Below are 18,499 nucleotides of genomic sequence, written 5' to 3'. Positions count from 1 at the left end.
AGGTCACTGGAGCCTCTGGCTACCCACTGCTGCCCCTCCAGTACCATGATGCTGCTGGAGCCTGTGGCAGTAGGCCACCACTGCTTGAAATGGTGAAGGTCTCTGAGCCCACAACCACTGGCAGATGCAGAGAGAAAATGGCTTTTCCTCTCCTCCCGCCACACAATTTCCTACCAGTACTTCCCAGTGGCTGAATCTGACAGGAAGCTGGCTAGTGAGAGGAGTCTGAAAATGTCGTTTTCAGGGCCCAGCACACTTAAGCACAAAGCAAAGCATGGAAAAGCTAGAGTGGGGCTCAGAGCAAACAGGCAGATGACCAACATAAATGCTACTGAAACTTACAACTAGTGTTGGCACCTTAAAGGCCATGTGTATTGGACATTAGTTGATTACCTCATTTCTCCATTTCTCCCTTTCCAACAGCCCATGATTTCATTTCCAGGATCCACGTGTTTTCAGGAAGCTGACTCCATCAGGGTAGAGGAGGGCTGAGCCAGTCAATCCCACTGACTAGAATGACTGGTTCAGGTGGGTCATATGAACTCACCAGTCCAATCAGAGAGGATCTCAGGATTTTTGCTGAGAAGGCTGGCACACAGCCTGTCTCTTCCTTGCTAACCACGAATGAGGAAGTATGCAGGCCCTGGGAGCTGTTGGCAGTCATCTTGGGACAATAAGAGGAGCAGAAACCAGGAAGAAAGAGTAGCCCTGAGGACTAGGAGGTTAATTTGGGGCAACATGGAAGCCATATGCTGTAGTCACTGCTTAGGAAGCTCTGGCATGGTGAATCAGGTTCATGCCCCTTACGATGCCTATTGTTGATCACAAAGCAAGACCAATTTACAAGCATCAAGGAAAACTCTGGAAGAGAAAGAAAGTTCTAGATATCAGCCACTTTTCCCATAGTCACATCCTGGATCAATGGCTTTTAAATATTTTTTAGTGTGCCCTCAATAAAAAATAAATTTTATAGTGTGACACTACAGTGTGACGTAGCTGTATACATAACTGAAACAAAAGTTTCACCATAATTTTCATAGTATTTACCCTTGCTATGTGCAATTACAGTTATGCGCTGCATAACAACATTATGGGCAATGAGAGACTGCATACACGATGGTGGTCCCACAAGATTAGTCCCATATAGCCTAGGTGTGTAGTAGACTATATCATTTAGGTTTGTTTAAGTACACTCTATGATGTTCTCACAGTGACAAAATTGCCTAATGACGCATTTCTCAGAATGTGTCCCAGTTGTTAAGCAATGCATAACTATAATTCAAATTTCCAATTCTATTCTATTCCATTTAAAAAATAAAGCTGGTTGCAAACTTCTAAATGCTTTCATGATCTACTAACGGGTTATGCCCTGCACCTAGAAAAACATTGCCCTATACCATGCCATCATCGATTGCTGCAAAACTTAACTCTGGATTTTAAGCATCCTAACTTTACTAACTTTCCTGCTTCTGTACACGAATTCCCTGCCTTCCTTTGCTCTGAAGGAAAGTCTCAGTGTCCCAGATCCTATCAGAGGCCAACCTCTCCCCAATCTGTGCCAAGGACCCCAAAACTTACCTCTGCAGATATTCTCTCTCTTTTGCATTGTCCATTTCTGCCTGTCTAATGGAATATTTAATTTACAAAATTGCTCCAGAGTTTCTCTTCTTAAAATCCAAAACAAACCAACAAATAAAAAGCTCCCTTTGGCCCCATTTCAACTTCCACTTCCTTGAACCAAACCAGAGTAGATATGGTTGACTGGGACAGGAAGCAGAAAAGTGGCCTAGACATGAACTCAGTAGAAGCGATGAGGACCTTGGCAATAAAGCAAGCAGTGGGCGTGGAGGGAGAAGAAGGCATCTAGATTTGTGTGAATAGATAGAAATCAGAAGTGAATTTTGACCCCAGAACTGCCTTCCTTAAACTTTCCTTTTGAGAATCTTGCTCCCTGGCTCCCAAACCTGTGTTGCTGGAGCCTGGACTCTGGAGTCTGGTAAGTTCAGGTTCAACACTGGCTCTGCCTTTTCTGAGCTGGCTAACTTTGGGTAAATCACACCTCTTAAGTTTTCTCATCTGTGACATTAGTCTGATAAAACCTATCTCATTGAGTTGGCTGAGGAATCAAATGAGATCAACACCTAAGGCAAAACCTTACTCCCCACCAATAATAATTATCATAGTGACCATTTGTTGAGCAAGTCCTCTGTGCCAGGCAATATGCTAAGGACCTTAAAATGGTTTCCAAGCCAAGAAGGATTCCCTAGCACCTTCTCACTGCAGTTTTCTCCCTCTGATAACTTAACTAACATTTTTAGAGGTCTACCATGCACCAAGGAGTGGACTGACTGACTTGCATTCATTCATTCTATAGATGTTAATTAAGCACCTACTATGGTGCTAGGAACTTACTAGGTGCTGGGGACACTGTGATGAACAAGGCCTTCAACCTTGAAGGACTCACAATCTAGTCACACAGTAAGTGAAATATAATGAGAGTATATCCATGAGGTGTTCTTTCCTTGTGTCTTCCTTGGTCTAGGCAACCCCGTCTTTGGCTCTAGACCTCACAACTGACAGTGTTTCTGATTCTGTTTTTCTGGCTTGGCCTTGGAGCCCTACCTTCAGGACATGCTTTGAGTTCTCAGCTCTGTGTGTGGCCATCAAGATTAAGAGAAATGCTTGTGTTCCCTATCTCTCCCTGCCTGGGATCCTCCTCCAGAAGAGACAGACTTAGCAGATGTCCAAAAGACAGGTAAATTGATGCTCTGGCTTTTACCCCATCACACTTTTAATACTTCTCTGTCTTAATTCACTCTTAGTCTCCTAATTGCCAAATCCAACTGACTCTTTGTCCTTTTGAAGATCTTTTGCCCTTTTCTCTCTTTTTGGTATCACATATCATTTACTCTTCTTTGCATCTTTCACTCTACAGCTCAGAGTGGTTAAATAAGCTGTTCAATTTATACCACTAAGTAGTAGAGCAGGGACTTGAACCCAGATCAGGCTGACTCCAAAGCCCATGCTATGGCCAATACTCCATGCTGCCTTTCCAAGCAGACCAATAGTCTAGATCTGTGCTGTCCAATATGCATTCACAACATGTAGCTATTTAAATTTAAATTAAAATACAATGAAATTAAAAATTCAGTTTCTTAGTTGCACTAACCATCTGCAAGTGCTCAATAGCCACATGTGGCTGGTGGCCGCTATACTGAACAGCACAGATACAAAAAATTTCCATCATTGCAGAAAGTTCTTGGATAGCATTGGTTTAGACAAAGTGTAAGGTGGTATTGGGTCAGATACCATCTGTCCTCTGACCTCTTCTGTTTACCCTCTCTCCACTTATTTATTCTCTGGGAATGAGCAGCCATTGTTTGATCTGCCCAACTCTCTACTCCCACTTTTCTGGGAAGTGTTACTCTATCCTGCAGCTTGCTATCATACCGTTATTCACAGGGTTACAGTGGACACCACCACATTTACAGATGACCCTATGCCCCCCTCCACATTAAGGTTGATTGGTTCGGGGCAGACACCTGGCCAAAGCCAGCCCAAGCAGCAGCTCTTTCTCCCAGGAGTTCAAAAATTGAGCCTAAAAGTCACCTGGCTGATCTCTTGAACAGAGGTGACTTGGGATCTATGGGTGACCATGTTTTCTTGATTTCGATTGGGAAAACCGGTCTTCAGAGAGATAAAGAAATGACAAAACAGCTAATACATATTGGGGAGAGTTGGATCTAGGTGCTCAAAGGCTGTCAGGGCTCTGTGTCCGTCTCTTTCTCTGTGATGCCTTCGTGCTTAGGCAGGCTGTCTCCATGAAGCAGAAATGATGGCCACCCACAGATTCTCATAGCTCAGACCTTCAGAAGGAAAGTCCTGTCTCTCCCATATCTATATTTCATATCTTTTTTTTTTTTTTTTTAGATTTTTATTTTTTTCCCCTTTTTCTCCCCAAAGCCCCCCGGTACATAGTTGTATATTCTTTGTTGTGGGTCCTTCTAGTTGTGGCATGTGGGACGCTGCCTCAGCGTGGTCTGATGAGCAGTGCCATGTCCGCGCCCAGGATTCGAACCAACGAAACACTGGGCCGCCTGCAGCGGAGCGCGCGAACTTAACCACTCGGCCACGGGGCCAGCCCCTATATTTCATATCTTTAGGAAGGCTTTGCTTAGCTTAGTTTGGGTCATGTGCCCATCTGTTCAGAAACTGTGACCTGTCTTAGCAAGGGTTTCTAGAACACAAACTTGAAGAAGGGGTTAAGTGCTAAAGCCTTACGTGGGAGGCACAATCCTAGAGCAGTGAGAATGAGGGGATGGGGAAGCAGGAAAAGATGGCAAGTAATGCAAGGAAATGTTTGCTGCTACTTCTTCATAATGAGTAGTCTCTTTATGGGTCCACCCACTTGGCCATGCAGAATGTTTCTAGAGAGGTTGTATAGCAAAATTATACTTTGAAACAGTCCATCAGAGGAAGGAAGGGAGAGTGGATTGTTCTATCTGCTGTTTCCTGTCTTGTCTCCCATCGATCAGTTTGCCCTATGGGTAGTTAAATCCCCTAGACTTCTAGGGTGCTTCACTGGCCCCTTCAGCAGCTGCTCAGGAAGTGAGAGCTCGTGCTCCGTGAGGTGGTGTGTCCTCAGAGTCTGGAAGCTGCAGAAGCCATAGAATCCATGTTCACAACTAGTTGGCCTCAGGCAGCAGAACTGGGAGGCCTCATTCAGAGTTGGTCAACCTTGTCTGTGGTTGAGGTGGACCAAGTGGCTAGTGGTCTGGGAGCCAAGTGATGCTGAGAGACTCTGAGGAGGCACTGGGCCAAGATGTGGGGATCATATGATTGGTCACATTGGGTTGTATGCCTACCCCTATGGCTGATGTGGTATAGAAGAGACACTACAACATGAAGTATCTGACGCTCCCTACCCTCCTGTCAGTTCAGATCCTCAGAAAATCAGAGACCACGACAGATTAAATGCAAGAAATTTATTATGGAAAACACCTGTGGAAGAAAATGGGGCAGGAGCTGGGAGAGACCGAGAGGACCACTGGATAGTGATGCAGGTCTGACTCTAAGTGAAGGAGCGAGAAGGAAGGAGTTCTAGGTGGAAGCGTCTTAGACCACAGTGCAGCTCTAAGGAGAATTTGGCAAGGCCACTGAGGAGTCTTTGAGCCAAAGTTGTCCATGAGAAGAGTACCACTTATCCCAGGAAAAAGCCTGTCCTAAAGTCCCTTCTGTGCTCAGTCGCTGGCCAGGAGCAGCCTGTGGGAAGTGAGGCCTGGGAGTGAAGGGCAAGGGATTTCAAAGCTGAGCATGGACTTCAGAGTTCAGCAGCTGAGCTGTTGGTGCATTCCCCCAGCTGGAGATCTGAGAAGCGCATTCTCACAGCCACACACCTTCCCCGCTCAGCACTATGTACAGAAGAAGGATGATTCTACAATCTAAAAAGGAAAAAAGTAGAGTGCTACTACCATTTGAAAGGGTAAGGGTGTTGAGCAGGCAAGACAATTTCCAGGTTACAGTGTCCCACTTGTAATTCAAACTCTACAGTCCAAACCTGAACTAATGACTTCTCCATGCTCTGGAGTCATCCTCTTCCCTGTTCTCATTGTTACTGATGTGCTCAGCCCCTCATTACATCTTGCCTGAACTATTGTGGAATTCTTCAATTGGTCATTCTGAAATCCTATTCTGTCCTATGCTCTCTGCCAGATTGTCTTTAAACACAGTTTTGACCATGTCACTCCCCTTTGTAAAACTTCTATCATTGAGAATGTAAAGTGGTGTAGTTGCTGTGGAAAACAGTGTGGTCAAAAAACGAAACATAGAATTACTGTATGATCCAGCAATTTCACTTCTGGGTGTATACCCAAAAGAATTGAAAGCAGGGACTCAAAACAAATATTTGTACACCATGTTCACAGGAGCATAATTCACAATAGCTAAAAGATGGAAACAACCCAAATGTCCATCAACGGATGAACAGATAAACAAAATGTGGTATATACACACAATGGAATACTATATTCAGCCATGAAAAGAAATGAAATTTTGGTACATGCTATGACATGAATGAACCTTGCACACATTATGCTAAGTGAAATAAGCCAGACACAAAAGAACAAATGTTGTATGACTCCACTTATATGAGATATCTAGAATAGTCAAATTGATAGAGACAGAAAATAGAACAGTGGTTACCAAGAGCTAGGGGAGGGGAGGATGGGGAGTTACTGTTTAATGGGTACAGAGTTTCAGCATGTGATGACGAAAAAATTCTGGAGATGGATAGTGGTGATGGTTGCACAACAATGTGACTGTGCTTAATGGCACTGAACTGGACACTTAAAAATGGTAAAACAAAACCAAAAAACTTCCACCATTAACTCTCCGTAGTAGAAAATAAAACCCAAGAGGCTTAATCTGACCTTAATATATCTTTTCACACAATTCTTCCTTTTCCTCTTACTCTATATTCCCCCGATTGGTCCCTGGCTTCTTATATTTGCTCTAGTGGCCACCTACACATAGCATGCTCTTCTCCTAATTCTACTCATTTTTCAAGACCCAGTTCAAATATCACATCCTTATGAATCTTTCCTGAACTCCTATCCTATTTCATAATAAGGGAAAGTAAACTTTCCCTTTTTTTTCCTTCTTTTAAGGAAGATTAGCCCTGAGCTAACATCTGCTGCCAGCCCTCCTCTCTTTGCTGAGGAAGATTGGCCCTGAGCTAACATCTGTGCCCATTTTCCCCTACTTTATATGTGGGATGCCACCACAACATGGCTTGATAAGCAGTGGATAGGTCCATGCCTGGGATCCAAACCAATGAACCCTAGTTCATTGAACTGCAGTGGAGTGTGTGAACTTAACCACTGTGCCACCAGGCCAGCCCCTCTCTCTCCTTTTTGAACCCCCACAGCATGTGAATTGTATTTCTCTTCAGCACTTACTGCTTTTCTTTTAGACCAAAGAAGGCACAGAATGAGATAGATGGGTGTAGCTTAAGGTAGTCCAGCTGGCCATCTAGACAGGTACCTCTACAGTGCTATAACCTTAAGGAATTTACCATCATCCCAGAACTGGTCTTCAGTCTTGCAAATTCAGAAGCCTGATTTTAATAGTAAGCATAGAGTGGCACCATCTCCCAGGGGGGCTCTTGTATTCATGAAATTCACAGAAACTGATAGTTATATAAACCAGAATCCAATAGATTGATGTAAATGAAAAATACAATTATCAAAAGAACTAGGGTCCTCTAAAGATATTCCATGTTCATGGATGGGAAGAATAAACATAGTTAAAATGTCCATATTACCTAAAGCAATCTACAGATTCAATGCAATCCCAATCAGAATCCTGAAGATATTCTTCACGGAAATAGAACAAAGAATCCCAAAATTTATATGGAACAACAAAAGACCTCAAATAGGGACTGGCCTCAAGGCCAAGTGGTTAAGTTTGTACACTCTGCTTTGGCTGCCCAGGGTTTCACCAGTTTGGATCCTGGGCATGGACATGGCACCGCTCATCAGGCCATACTGAGGTGGCATCCCACATGGCACAACCAGAGGCACTCACAACTAGAATATACAACTATGTACTGGGGGGCTTTGGGGAGAAGAAGAAAAAAAAGAAAAAAGAAGAAGATTGGCAACAGTTGTTAGCTTAGGTGTCAAAGAAAAAAAAAAAACAACCCCAAATAGCCAAAGAAATCCTAAGAAAAAAAGAGCAAAACTGGAGCCATCAAATTCCTCACTTTAAAATATACTACAAAGCTATAATAATCAAAACAGCACAGTACTGGCAGAAAAACAGACACACAGATCAATGGAACAAAATTGAAAGCCCAGAAATAAAACCACACATCTCTGGACAGTTAATCTTTGACAAAGGAGCCAAGAACATACATTGGAGAAAGGTAAGTCTCTTTAATAAATAGTGTTGGGAAAATTGGACAGCCACATGCAAAAGAGTGAAAGTAGACCATTATCTTACACCATATACAAAAATTAACTCAAAATGGATTAAAGACGAATGTAAGACCTGAAACCATGAAACTAGAAGAAAATATAGGCAGTATGCTCTTTGACATCGGTCTTAGTAGTATCTTTTTGAATACCATGTCTACTCAGGCAAGAGAAACAAAATAAAAAAATAAACAGATGAGACTACATCAGGCTAAAAAGCTTCTGCAAGGGATAGGAAATCATGAACAAAACGAAAACACAACCCACCAAATGGGAGAAAATATTTGCAAATCATATATTTAACAAGGGGTTAATTTCAAAAATATGTAAAAAACTCATACAACTCAACAACAAAAAAACCAAACAACCCAATCAAAAAATGGACAGAAGATATGAACAGACATTTTTACAAAGAAGATAAAAAAGATGGCCAACAGGCACATGAAAAGATGTTCAACATTACTAATTATTAGGGAAATGCAAATCAAAACTACAATGAGCTATCACCTTACACCTGTCAGAATGGCTATAATTAACAAGACAAAAAACAACAAATGTTGGAGAGGATGTGGAGAAAAGGGCGCCCTCATACACTGCTGGTGGGAATGCAAACTGGCACAGCCACTATGGAAAAGAGTATGGAGATGTCTCAAAAAATTAAAAATAGAAATACTATATGATCCAGCTTTCCCACTACTGGGTATTTATCCAAAGAACATGAAATCAACAATTCTAAGAGATTTATGCACCCCCATGTTCATTGCAGCATTATTCACAATAGCCAAAATGTGGAAACAACCCAAGTGCCCATCAACTGATGAATGGATAAAGATGTGGTACATACTATGCAATGGAATACTACTCAGCCATAAAAAGACAAAATGGTGCCATTTGCAACAACACAGATGGACCTTGCTGGTATCATGCTAAGCGAAATAAGCCAGACGAGGACAAACACCCTGTGATTTCATTCATATGTGGTAGATAAACACATGGATGAGAACAGATTAGTCATTACCAGAGGGGAAGGGGGCGAGGGGGAGGGTGAAAGGAGTAAAGGGGCACATATATATGGTGACAGACAAAAACTAGACTATTGGTGGTGAGCACGATGCAGTCTACACAGAAACTGATATAGAATAAAGTACAACTGAAATTATACAATGTTATAAGCCAATATGACCTCAATAAAATAATTAAATTTTTTTTAAAAAAGGAACTGGGATCCTCTAGATGGCAGATCACTAAATTCTGTCCCTATAGGCAAGATATTTGCTGGGTGAGCATAGACTCACACCAGGAAAGCATGTTGAAGCATTTCCTAGCTGAGGAGCCTGAAATATTCTCACCTGCTACAGGGCTAACATGGACCAGGAAATCCTAATGCTCAGGTCGGCCTGACTGAGACAGTGCTGAGAGGGACTATGCCAGGGCTTACCCCTGTGACGGCCTTGTTTCGGGCTATCACGGGTAATTAAGTCCTTTGGTTCACAGAATCTCTTTCCCAACAGATTACAGAATGACTGGTTGATAAGATTGATTAGGCTTCTGTTTATTAAATTCCAATCACATCTGCCTTCTTGAGATGCCTCCCATATGATCTGGATCAGAGCTTGGTTTGATTTTGATTATGTTTGTAGACAAGCTCTCGGCTTACCCGCAGAGAGAGCTCATTTCTGGGCTGTATTAGTCAGTTTAGGCCAGCCAGGTTACACTGCAGTAACAAATAACTAAAACAATCTCAGTGGCTTATAACAACAAAGGTTTATTTCTTACTCACGTTACATTACGTGTCATGTGTGTCTGCTGTGGCTCTGCACACCTTTATTCTGAGACCAAAGCTTGAGAAGCAGCTCTATTTGGGACATGCAACTCTCCTGGCAGAAGAAAAATAATATGGCAGAATCATGAGATGGCCTATACCTTCCTGCTCAGAAGTGGCTCATGCCATTTCTACTCACATTTTGTTGATCAAAACAAGGCCAAGCTTGATGACATTAGGGTGAGAAGTACAATTTCCTAGGGAAAGGCCGGGGGGGGGGGGGGGGGGAGGGGCGTGGTTAGAAAAGGAGGGGCAGAGAATATTGATAATAGTCTACAGCAAGGACTAATATTTATCCTGTATGCACCAGTATGACTGTTACCAGTTATAATACTGACCACTAAAATACTGAAATACTTTCATACTAGCTGGTAAATAGCTGCTGTCTCCAGCCTCCTGACAACTCCCCTCCCTTGGCATCCCCTGAGACCTACTATTCACAACCTAGCAACCGAAGGGTTAACACCTAGCACAGAAGGGTATCTCCAGGACCCTTCCTGGACTTCAAATCTGCCAGATCAATGCTTGAGCACCATCTGTTAAATATGTTTACCGTCACCCTTAGCTAATTTCCTCAGTATGTAGACTCTTAATAGTTTAATTCTGAGGGCACCTCCAGGCTCTTGGAGGGAGGCTAACTGCAGCCTCCACGGCTCTCAATACTTAATTATTACAATAATAACTAAAAACACTGATTTGTGCTGCATTTTTTCACCTCTTTTGCAAACATAGTATAAGAAACAATTGCTCGGGGCCGACCCTGTGGCCCAGTGGTTAAGTTGACGTGCTCCACTTCACTGGCCCAGGGTTTCGCAGATTTGAACCCTGGGTGCGGACATGGCACCGCTCATCAGGCCATGCTGAGGAGGCGTCCCACATGCCACAACTAGAAGGACTCACAACTAAAATATATAACTATGTACTGGCGGGATTTGGGGAGAAAAAAAAAAAGAGAGAGAAATAATTGCTCAATAACTATTTGTAGAAAGACTCACCTAGCTTTTTCCCATTAGCTAAGCTCACGTTTCTATCTCAACACAGCGTTTCTTATTTTAGGTCTGCCTGTTTTTAATTTTTTCTGCCATTTCTATGTCAGAAAAATGTCATCATCATCACTAACTTCTTTATGACACTTTTGCAATTTTCAAAGCACTCTTCCTTACACTATTTCATTCAATCTCTCCAATACTCCCAGGAGGCAGGAATTAGATCATTTTACAAAGGAAGACACTGAGACTCAGTGAAGTCAGGTGACTTATAGCTAGTTAGGTTTCGTTCAGTCGTTTATCAAATATTTACGGAGTGCCTGAAGATTTACTAAGGTTGGATTTGAAAACAATTTTCCTGAATTCACGTCAAGGGTTTATTCCACTATTCTCAAGGACTTTTATCACCAGAGTCACACACTCAAAGGAAGGAAATAATGTGTGTTGATTTTATTGGACCCCTACAAAACAAGTCTCAGAAAGGCTCCAAGGTCATTTATAAACTTCAAGGTGATCACCAGCAGGAGCAGCCTCATTTTTCTGTTTGCTACTTAATGCACTGTTTCACTGTAGATAATTCCATTCAATAAATATTTGATAACTTTATCTACAGGTTTCGGAGCTATTCAAATTGAGTTTTGACGCTTACTAGCTGTGGGACCTTGATCAAGTTACTTAACCCTTTTGAGCTTCAGTTTTACCATCTGTAAAACAGAAATAATACTAATGCCTTCGGCCTAAATGGTTGTAGAGATTAAAGAAAGTATGAAAAGATAGAATGCTCGTTGTAGCTGTGGTTTCTAATGGACTTTGATGAAGCTCTCAACTCTGCATTCAAATGAGGAAAACTGTGTCCAGGTCGACGTACGGTTACAAGCTGACATTCTAGGGAAGTGCCGTTCTTTATTCTGGAGGATATCGTCTTGCACTTTTGGTGTTAAATTCCCTCTTTTACGGTACTGGTAGCTATCTTCTTTACTGGCGCACTTAATCTGGCATCCCCACGTCGTCCTTCGTCCTCCAGCTCTCTTTCGTCCCAAATTAAAAAAAAAAAACAAAAAACTATTTATTCCTTAAAATTCAAAAGTGTGCGCGACAAAGCAGACACCCACAAGGATAGAACGCCCTACGGAGGTCACCGAGCAACGCCTCAGGAGCCGCCCCCCACAAAAGGGCGGGGCCAGAAGGCTCCCGGATCTCATTCCGCCTCACGTGTCGTCGCCCCCTTCCCAATTCTCGCGAGACTTCAAGCAACTGAGCTTCTGCGCATAACGAGACACTGGGAGTCGAGGCGCCAAGGGAGGGGGAGGGGAAAGGGAGAAGGTGCAAACGGCGTGGCCGCCATCTTGTTTGTACCCCCGCTTCGCGCGCGCTCCGTTCTCCGTGACGCACGCTTCCCCCTCCCCTGCGCCGTGCCCAGGCCTCTGCATTGCCCGACTCCGCAGGAGCGCGGGGGCGGCTCCTGCTCTTCCCTGGACTCCTGAGCAGAGGCGTGTGAGTGTGCGGGAGCGTCTGTGGGAGGGAAGGCGAGCGGCGGCGGCGGCGGGGGGAGGGGCCGCGCTTCCCGCCTTCGGCGGAGACCTCACTTCCCTCGCGCGGCCGCTGCTGTGGTTCGGTCCGGCCTGCCCGCCGCCATGTTGTGTTCTCGCCGGGCCCGCCGCTCTCGCCGCAGCCGCGCTCGCGGGGTCCGTGCGCCTCGTCGGCCCGGCCCGCGGGCTTTCTCCCATTGGCGGAAGACGACGGCGGGGGGGCTCGCTCGTGATTGGTCGGTGGCGGGGAGGCCGCGGACCTGGCACCTTATTGGTCGCGCTGTCTCCGGCCTGGGGGGTGATTAAGGAATCGGAGGCTGCGGGGAGGCGCATGTCTTGGGGTCGGGCTGCGGGGTGATGACCCCTTACGGCTCAGGCGTCGGGGGGAGGCTGAGGGCGAGCCTAGGCGCCTTAGTGGGGAAGAGAGGGTGATGGTCTGGCAGGTACTTCGGAGGTAGCCTGTGCATGGCCCGAAGTGGGAGGCACTCTAATTCCAGAGTTACCCTCCCTGGAACATACGTGGTCCGGGCTAGGGGCGTGCAAGCTCCCAAGGGTTCCGGGCTTGGAAACAGTGAAACCCGAGTTACAGGCTGAGAGGATCTTTGAGATCCAGGGATGTTAGACCTGGAGCATCACACAGTTTGGGAGCGACCCTGATGTCCATGGATGGCAGGTCTGAGGGCGTGGCATAGGAGGAGAGGCTTCACGGCCCCAGGAACATATCCGGATGATAGTCACAGCAGGGATTTTGCTAGAGTGTGCCAGTGTTGAAACACTAAGGGTTTGGTGGAGCCTTGGAGTCCAGAGTTACCAGACCTGGGAAATGATGCCAGGAGGAAGTAAACAGACCCAGGCTGAGACGGATCCTATTGGAGAAGTGTGTCCAGTCTTAATAACTGAATGCCAGGCCTGGGAGGCATAGCATTAACTAGTGACGGATCTACACGAGTGAGAAAGTACGAAGCATTTTGGGGAACATTTTCAGATTTAGGAGTTATATTGAGAGCAAGTACAGATTATTGGGTCTCAGGACCATGCATGTAATTTTGAGATGTTCTCTATGAAGTTTTTCTGCTCTAGGAAGGATACAGGTCAGGGCTGAGTTTCCAAAGCTACCTTTTCTAGCAAATGTTATACTTTGCAATTATCTGGTGAATGGATATTATTAGGTTCCTCTGTAGTGGAAGAGAGCTTGACAGAGATCCTGGACCTTGACTCATTTATTTCCTTTTATACATGCCAAAAAAAATACACCACCTTCCTGTATACTTAATTTTTTTTTTAATAAGCATCCCAGAACAAAAATAATCCAGCGCATAGTTTCTTGCATCTTGTCTTAAGTAACAAGACTTGTCAACACTTTCTGGTTCATGTTTCAGAAAGCTTTTGTTATAATCAAGAGTTGTTGGAGTCAGCGTGCTGGGGGGTACATTCCTTTTCCGTTGGATTGTAATAACTTGAATTGTTCTACATGTGCTCCTCTCAAGACTTGAAGATCATGGAAACACATTTATGTTAAACCTCTGTGTTTTCCTAATTTGTATTTCCTTGTTAGTGTCGGGTGGTATTTTCTAGCTTTAGATAGATGTTACACTTCTGTTTTATACCAATTTCAAGAAACTCCTGTGGTTTTCAGATTTGCTCAGGTTTTTTTTGTTTGTTTGTTTTGTTTTGTTTTTTGAGGAGGATTAGCCCTGAGCCAACTGCCGCCAATCCTCCTCTTTTGCTGAGGAAGGCTGGCCCTGAGCTAACATCTGTGCCCATCTTCCTCTACTTTATATGTGGGATGCCTGCCACATCATGGCTTGTCAAGTGGTGCCATGTCTGCATCCGGACCCGAACCGGTGAACCCCAGACCGCCGAAGCAGAAGGTGCGCACTTAACTGCTGCACTACTGGGCTGGCCCCAGGTTTGGTCAGGTTTATGTGAATGCAACTACATTTTTGAGAGAGAAGGGGAAAGTAGTAGAGGAAGGGAATTGACATCTTGGGGCACATTTAATACCACATTCCTGTTAGGTGGGCATCATCCCCATGTTGTGGATGAGAAGATTGAGGATCAGAGAGAGGTTAAGTAGTTTGTCCAGTGTCACTTAGTGGTTGAGCCGGGATTCAAATCCAAGTTGCCTGATGCCAAAGCCTGTAGTTGTATGTGCTACATCATGCTATCAACATAAGCATGACTAGTCAAACTACAAGATAGTTTTTTTTTTTTTTAAGATTTTATTTTTCCTTTTTCTCCCCAAAGACCCCTGGTACATAGTTGCATATTTTTAGTTGTGGATCCTTCTAGTTGGGGCATGTGGGATGCCACCTCAGCATGGCTTGATGAGCGGTGCTGTGTCCGCACCCAGGATCCAAACTGGTGAAACCCTGGGCCCCCGAAGTGGAGCACGCGAACCCAACCACTCGGCCACGGGGCCGGCCCCTCCAAGATAGTTTTATATTTCAAAGTGGATCATCTTTCTTTGATTTCTGGGTGTTAGGAGTGTATTGAGTGGGAGAATATAATAAGAATCTGTCATACTGTTTCAAAGATTCAGACCACAGAATGGTAACCATATGGAATGTAGGTTCTTCAACTAGGTATTTAATTTATATCCCTTGGTGTCTGTTGTGAAGGGAAAGATTTACAAAATAAACTGCTGGAGTTTTCCTGAACCCAGGTAGAATGGGGAAGAACACACACAGAAAGTTTAAGAATCTGCATTCTTTAAAACCAGCCTTCAGAATATTGCTGACATAGTCTTTCTATATATGGAAGTGATTAATGCTAAGCAGGGAGGAACTACCAAGTGCATAGTGTAAAGAGCTCACTAGAGAGCTTTTTCAAACATCACCAGTTCTTTAGGAGGTTTGTCTCCAAACACTGGGACCTATCCAAAGCCTAATGCCTTCTTCAAACTGTGGGATAATAATTCCAGGGTATGCTTTTCCTGAGTGATGGGTAAAATTAAAACTGGATACAATAAAATATTTGCAATTCCCATTTTGCATGGAAACCTTTAAATAATTCAGGTTTCCAGGGGAGACCAGTAAATTGGAAGTCATAATTGCTTTGTGTTTTGAAATGATTAGGTGAGAGTCTCCTCCTCCATTTTATTTGCAATCACATTGCAGTGTGGAAGATTAAGAATCAAAAGTATGAGGGGCAATAGGGCTTGCCATGCGTTTTATACATTGGTCATCTCAGTTTCCTTTGGCTCAGTCATGACGTTAACCAAATGTGAAGAATGTAATGGCATCTGTAACTGAGTTTCTTTTTTAGTAAGTCTAGACAAGGTTACAAAAACAAGTGTATACATGTGTCTTTCTTATTCAGCAAGCATTTCTTGACTACTTGCTCTTCAACACCAGTGGCCGCCTTCTTTCCATATTAGCTCCTTAGACCCATGGCCACTTGCTGGATCTTGTCATCATCTGGAATTGACAAACCTAGAAATCTTGAACTCCCAGGAGGTCTGAGTTTGTATTAAAAACTTGTGGGGGCTGGCCCTGTGGCCAAGTGGTTAAGTCAGTTAAATCAGTACGCGCCACTTTGGCAGCCCAGGGCTTTACCGGTGCGCACCCTGGGCACAGACCTAGCACTGCTCATCAGGCCGTGCTGAGGCTGCGTCCCACATAGCACACAACCAGAAGGACCTGCAACTAGAATTTACAGCTATTTATTGGGGGGAGCTTTGGAGAGAAGAAAAAAAATTGGCAACAGATGTGAGCTCAGGTGCCAATCTTAAAAAAACAACAACAAAACTTGTGAACTTGCTTTGTCGTTTTAGCAAAAAGGTCATACCAATGCTGTATACTTTACAGATTGTGTCCATGTCATTTTATTAATCTTTATACCAAGTAAGTCTGTTATCTCATTTATGCTTACACGTTTTCAATTTGGTCAGAACTGTTTAGTTGTACTAGAAGATACAAGGTTTCTTATCCCGGTGTATGAGAAATGGAGGCAGTGAAATGAGGGGCCTTGCTGGGTGTCTTTCTGAGGCAATTTTGAAGTTCACTTCTGTTATCTTGTAGTTCAGAAGTACTGAGTGACTAAAGATCCATGAATGTAACTGAGGAATAATATCATAGTTCCTGCCTTTTATTGAGTGCTTATATTGTACCAACTAGGGTATAAGTGTATTATGTAAATGATCCTCTCACAGTATGAGGTAGATACTCTTACCACCTTCATTTTCACATGTGAGGAAACTGAGGAGTTAAGTAATTTGCTCAAGGTCACACAGTGAATAAGTGGCAGAGCCCAGAATCAACCATTGGTCTGTAACTCTTAATTCTTACACTATCTGTGGAGCCTTTACTCTTAAACACTGGGTTCTCTTGCCACCATAGAATATTATGAAAAAAGAAAAATCCTTGCATCTTAGCTCAGGAAGTGACCTTTGATTCTTTTAGGCATGTCCTTTGTACTGAGACCGTAGAGAGTGTGATGACCTTGACAAGGTCACTTAACTTTGCAAGGGCACAGGCAAGTCTAGCCAGATCACTGGATTCCTAGACCAGTGCTTATTCCACGGGACAACATTGTCTCTCCTGTGGAAGCATTGACTTGATAGCAGAGATGACTCTAAGGTACCTTTTGTGTTTTGACAAATTTGCCTCATTCACAGGAGGGAGAAAGGCAGAGGGTATTATTAGGGTCACAGATGACCTTCTTGAAGTTCATTCCAGCCTCAGGCATACAACCTAGGAATAACATTCCTTAGCCAGCAAGTTGTTCTTTTCCATTCTATTTCTTGTGCTCAAAGCAAACTGAGAGTTATCTGATGTCTTACGGTCTCTCTTTTCATTTTGTTTATTCAGTTTTTCATGCATGCACTGTGACTAGTTAGGAAGACTACAAGGTCATTTTAGTATTTTCCCACAGAGGCTCAAAGCACCTAACATAATTTAAGTAGATTAATTGTAGGAGGAAATGGATTTAAAATACTTTGGGCAAAAAGTACCTTTGGAAGGGGCACTGATGTTGGAGTCAGACCTGGGAAAGAATTCTGTCTGCAATGCTTTTACCCTCTGTGTGAGCTGTGGGTCAGATTCTTAACCTGTCTCAGCCTTAGTTTCTTCCTTTGTAAAGTAGTGGTAATAATACCTATCCTATAGAGTAATTGTGAAAAATGAATACAATAGCATGTGGTAGGTGCCTGTCACTGAGTGGGCCTTAATAAGAATGAGCACATCACTTTCTTTTTTGAGCAGCATAAAAATCTGTCCTGACAGCCAGTTAGAGCTTCCCTGATGAGGAGGCCTTTTGTAATTATCTACTCTGTGAGGTACAGTAAGATTTCTACGTGGGGAGCAACCACTTGACATGAAATAACCTAATTTAGTTGTGCTGTTGTGGTTTAGGGGCTGATCTACAGGGGACGAGTGTGAGGTCAGTATTACTTACAAATGCACAAAGTAGTAGATCATTTGTTTCCGGGTTAGGTTGTCTCCTCATTGCCTCTGTTAATCCCCAGGTTCCTAGTGGTAATGATTCTGATGAGATGAAAACTTCTTCATATTTGCCAAACGGCAATGATTATTGATATCATGACAACTAGTTTTATCCTTCTGTCCAGAAAGAGGTTTGCATTATATCATTTAAAATTTTTCCTAATTGTAGAAATTGTCACTTGAGTAGGACTGTCAGTTTGGTTTGTAGTCACTTGGGTAACATTTTCTTTGAAGTAAGCAGGAAGACAACATTGTGGAATGGTTCCGGGAAAAAATCTTTCTTCCTTCCAGAAATTTTTGCGAGGTTGCAAAATTTGCTGCACCCTTCCCACACTTCTCCATGTTTTAGCAGTGATGTACTTGATAGTAGTGAGGCAACGCCTGTACTCGTTTTCAGCATGGGACTTGTATTTTCCATTTTGGTTTAAGTTCTTGCTTGTCTACAGGCAGAATACTTCTAAATCCAGTGTGCTTTCTTTTATACAGTGAGAGCTTTCTAATGGATAGACTTCAGGTGCAGTTTAGAGAGAGGGACTAGTCTAACCTTTGCGTTTGAGTGTTTCTAGTAGAATAGGTTTAAATTAAAGATTCAACTCTCCATGTCCAAGGTATGTAAAGTGTCCTATTTAAATGAATACCCTTCATTTAAAATCAACAGTATATTGTTATAAGTCATATTCAAGAATTATTCTTAAATGCTTTCATGGGTATGAGCAGTGCTTCAATAAAGCTTCAGTGACTAATA

At 43.4% G+C, this 18,499-nt stretch overlaps 3 protein-coding genes across 12 annotated transcripts in view; 1 reads left to right on the top strand and 2 right to left on the bottom strand.

Annotated features, from left to right (window-relative positions):
- RIMS3 (regulating synaptic membrane exocytosis 3) overlaps window positions 1-508 on the bottom strand; it is a 48,323-nt gene extending 47,815 nt beyond the window's left edge. Inside the window, exon 1 of the mRNA XM_070610197.1 lies at window positions 394-508. The gene's annotated coding sequence lies outside the window, so the exon portion shown is untranslated. The remainder of the gene's footprint in view (window positions 1-393) is intronic.
- A 4,462-nt stretch (window positions 509-4,970) lies between these two features.
- LOC139078960 (serine/arginine repetitive matrix protein 3-like) lies at window positions 4,971-12,777 on the bottom strand. Its single transcript, XM_070591433.1, has 6 exons — window positions 12,680-12,777; window positions 12,138-12,570; window positions 11,650-11,809; window positions 9,935-9,992; window positions 9,754-9,850; window positions 4,971-5,441 (listed from the first exon to the last, which is right to left on the bottom strand). The coding sequence occupies exons 1-5, from the start codon at window positions 12,775-12,777 to the stop codon at window positions 9,829-9,831; spliced, it is 771 nt and encodes a 256-aa protein (XP_070447534.1). The 3' UTR covers window positions 4,971-5,441; window positions 9,754-9,828.
- Window positions 12,050-18,499, top strand: part of NFYC (nuclear transcription factor Y subunit gamma) — a 64,006-nt gene continuing 57,556 nt past the window's right edge. For 2 of the 10 annotated variants that reach the window (XM_008522631.2, XM_008522629.2), the window contains exon 1: window positions 12,135-12,275. Coding sequence is in view for 5 of the 10 variants with exons in the window: in XM_070610127.1 (XP_070466228.1) it covers window positions 13,896-14,181 (286 nt within the window). In the remaining 5 variants the exon portion in view is untranslated. Of the gene's footprint in view, window positions 12,276-12,356; window positions 14,182-18,499 lie in introns of those variants that run through there. The other 8 variants (XM_070610140.1, XM_070610142.1, XM_008522633.2 and 5 more) reach the window with 7 other exon arrangements.

This window comes from Equus przewalskii, chromosome 2 (assembly GCF_037783145.1).
Source record: "Equus przewalskii isolate Varuska chromosome 2, EquPr2, whole genome shotgun sequence".
In the NCBI taxonomy this organism is placed as follows: domain Eukaryota; kingdom Metazoa; phylum Chordata; class Mammalia; order Perissodactyla; family Equidae; genus Equus; species Equus przewalskii.
This window is presented reverse-complemented; position numbering and strand designations above follow the sequence as displayed.